The sequence below is a fragment of the Ipomoea nil genome, unplaced genomic scaffold (assembly GCF_001879475.1).
Source record: "Ipomoea nil cultivar Tokyo-kokei standard unplaced genomic scaffold, Asagao_1.1 scaffold0465, whole genome shotgun sequence".
Lineage (NCBI taxonomy): Eukaryota > Viridiplantae > Streptophyta > Magnoliopsida > Solanales > Convolvulaceae > Ipomoea > Ipomoea nil.
In genome coordinates this window covers 441,798-445,343 of record NW_017616893.1, presented here as the reverse complement: position 1 = coordinate 445,343, position 3,546 = coordinate 441,798, and the positions used below count along the sequence as shown (strand labels likewise).

The 3,546-nt window shown below is 38.9% G+C and overlaps 1 protein-coding gene across 1 annotated transcript; it reads left to right on the top strand.

Annotated features, from left to right (window-relative positions):
* The first annotated feature begins 916 nt into the window (after window positions 1-916).
* Window positions 917-2,485, top strand: LOC109173026 (UDP-glycosyltransferase 79B9-like). The gene has a single exon (XM_019322283.1). The coding sequence runs from the start codon at window positions 1,007-1,009 to the stop codon at window positions 2,375-2,377; it is 1,371 nt and encodes a 456-aa protein (XP_019177828.1). The 5' UTR covers window positions 917-1,006; the 3' UTR covers window positions 2,378-2,485.
* Window positions 2,486-3,546: the final 1,061 nt, after the last annotated feature.

Below are 3,546 nucleotides of genomic sequence, written 5' to 3'. Positions count from 1 at the left end.
AATAGTAAACTTATTCAAGATAATATAAATTTTATCATGACCAGGCCAACATATAACATAATTGCATGATTTTTTTTTTTTCTTTTGGTCAGCGTATAGTATCATTTTATATTGGTCTAAATATTAAATGTCACATCAACCAAGTTTCTAATTATTTAATAAAAAAATAGAAAATAATAACTAATGCATAGCTTACACATATATAATAAAATGGCACGTACACACCTTACACATATATAATATCACAGGACACACCTTACACATATAATATTTTACGCATATATAATATGATATGCAAGACCTCAATAATACAATATAGCTCAAGCCTTACACAAATATAATATAATATCATAGTACATCACATCCGCAGATCCGATCCTTCAAATATATTGGGTAAAGCAATATGGGCAAATTATGTTGTGGAAATATGTCCACCTTGCAAGGTAGGCACTATTCCAGATTCATAATTTTTATGCTGTAGATTCATAATTTTTTTAATTAAAAAAAATTATTTTTCACTTGTCGTTAACGGCGTTTTTCTCATCGCAATCGCATTGTTTCGTATACAAATCTACAGTATAGAAATTATGAATCTGCAGTATAGAAATTATGAATCTATAGTATTAAGTTTGTGAACATGTGATAAAACTATATGTTCATAATTTTATAAATATATATTCATAATTATAGAACTATATGTTCATAAATTTTTATATTCCCAATTGTTGAACTCTGTATTCACAAATCACAGAACTATATGTTCATAATTTGATAACTATACAGTTTAGAAATTATGAATCTGCAGTATAAAAATTATGAATCTACAATTTAAAAATTATTAATCTAAAATATAGAAATTATGAATCTGGAACCGTGTCCACCCAGCCTAACGTTCCAGCAATATGCAAGACTTCAATCCTCGGAGCCTATATATATCAATGTGTTTAACTTCATCAATTTAATTTAGTGCGCAGTGGATGAGCATCTAAACATACACTCAATCAAGATGCCCAATAATTCAAAGCTCCAAATCGCCATGTTCCCATGGTTTGCCTATGGCCATATGATCCCCTTCCTTCACCTTGCTAATGAATTCGCCAAAAGAGGCCACACCATTTCCTTCTTGCTCCCAAAAAATGTCATCTCCAAACTCGCCACCAACAATCCTCGCTCTCATCTCATAACCTTCCACGCTCTCTCGCTCCCGCACGTCCCCGGCCTGGCTCCGGGGGCGGAGACCACGGCGGACGCCAAGGATTCTTTTGTCCTCTCGTCGGCCATGGACGGGACTAAGGACCAAGTTAGGGCCATACTCGAGGGGGTTAAGCCGGATTTCGTCTTCTTCGACTTCGCTTATTGGGTCCCGGATTTAGCACCGGAGATCGGGTTCAAGACGGTTTATTTCAAAGTCATGAGCGCCACCACATCCGCCCTGAAAATGGTCATGTCGACGAGTAAAGGACGGCCGTTAACGGCGGCGGACATATTGGCGCCGCCGCCGGGGTACCCTTCTTCAAATGTGACACTCCGGGAACACGAAGCGCGCAAGGCGGCGCTGTTCGCCAACGCGCACGCCGATGAACTGAGAAAGTTTTTCCGGCGCAGCGATGTGGGGATAAGAAACTGCGATCTCTTAGCCGTGAGAACCGTCAAGGAAACAGAAGGGATTTACTGCGACTACCTCGCAACTCAATATGCAAAACCCGTCTTATGCACCGGCGCCGTCTTGCCGGAGCCCAGGGAAGAAGAATCCCTGGAAGATAAAATCTCCATTTGGCTTGCAAATTTCGAGGCAGGCTCCGTAGTTTTCTGCGCATTTGGGAGCGAATGGGTCCTCGAGAAACCCCAGTTTCAACAGCTCCTCTTAGGCCTGGAACAAACAAACCTACCATTCCTCGTCGCCCTCAAGCCGCCCAAGGGGACAACCAGCGTCGAGGAAGCCATGCCGGAGGGGTTTCAAGAAAGGGTCCAAGACAGAGGAATGGTTTATGGGTGTTGGGTGCCACAAAACCTGATTTTAGCCCACAGATCCATCGGCTGCTTTGTGAATCACTGTGGGTATGGATCAATGTGGGAGTCTTTGATGAGTGATTGCCAGTTGGTGTTTGTGCCCAACATTCTTGATCAAAGCTTGAACACAAGGCTCATGGCGGATGAACTGAGAGTTGCTGTGGAGGTGGAGAGGGATGAAGATGGGTGGTTTTCAAAGGAAAGTATTTGCAAGGCGGTGAAATCAGTGATGGATAGAGATAACCAGATCGGTTGCTTGGTGAGAGAGAATCACAGAAAGTGGAAGGAAATTTTAACAAGGCCTGGGTTCATGAGTGATTATGTGGACAATTTCATACAATATTTGCAAGGGCTAGTATATGTGTAGTTGAGTAATTCACATTATATTGTCTAAGAATATAATGTCCATTCCATTATCATTCATAATTTAATTTGCAAGAGCTTTTGGATTTAATAAAGAGATGTCGATCTTATAGAGTTTTTAGATCCTTATTCTTAGAGCAACTCTGGTGGAGTTTTTAAGAAATTTTTGTATGTGTGATTAGGAAAAAGAATATGAAAGGGAGAGAGAAAAAAAAAGATAAAAAATAATAATATGATAGTAATGGTCGGCGCACCTGACGCGCCCGCTGGGTGCACTCGTGACAGCCAGGTGTGGCTCTCATGTTTGGTTTCTTTTTTAGTTGGGTCCCACCTTTCTGCTAATAACCGGTCTTACAGAGACATCCCAATTTTCTCTTTCTTTTTTATCTCTCTTCCATGTATGCTTGATATTTATTAAAAGTTGTGCATCCCTAAATTCTCCTATGCTCTTAATAATCTTTCTAGATTTTGTGTTCCTTGTCCTATTTGTGTTTTGCTTTTGACCTTCTCCTTGTTCAACTTGATTTTGCATTCCTAGTTTTGACTTTTGATTGGATTGAGACTTCTAATATCTTGATGTGGTTTTGTTCAATAATTTCGACAATACTGAGCCAACAATCTTCCCCTTTAGCAAATATTTTGCAAAACCCAAATTTGTTCTTTTCCTTATAATTTCAGGCTCCCCTTAATGTATGCAATGTTTGGCCCATCAACTTCTATTTTGTTTTGGGTTTGGTTTGGCAGCAAATTATTGTGTGGACCATAGTCCAAAACAACGTCGTTGAATTTTATGAGTTAGAATAATGTACATTATATGTGAATAATAAAATTTCTGGGGTAAGATAATGTACATTATGTGTTAGAATAATGTATATTATAAGTTAGAATAATGAAATTTCTAAAATAAGATAATGTACATTATGTGTTAGAATAATGTACAAAATGACGTCGTTTTGGTTCGTGGTCCACACGATTCACACAATAACTATTGTGTTTTTGGCCATTCACTTCGTTTGTGGGCCGGATCACTTGGTTGGGCTTCTTTTGGTCCAAGTCATTTCTTTCTTCATTCCTTTCTTTCGTATCAACTTGGTCCAAAGCTTTGGCCTTTTACTCGGAAAAAGAAAAACCAAGTCCATTTAACCTATAATGTGAGTGATAGATTTCCAAGGC

What these genes read in the sequence shown, in the direction of transcription:
- LOC109173026 (XM_019322283.1), top strand. Translation starts at nt 1,007, where the DNA reads ATGCCCAATAATTCAAAGCTCCAAATCGCCATGTTCCCATGGTTTGCC.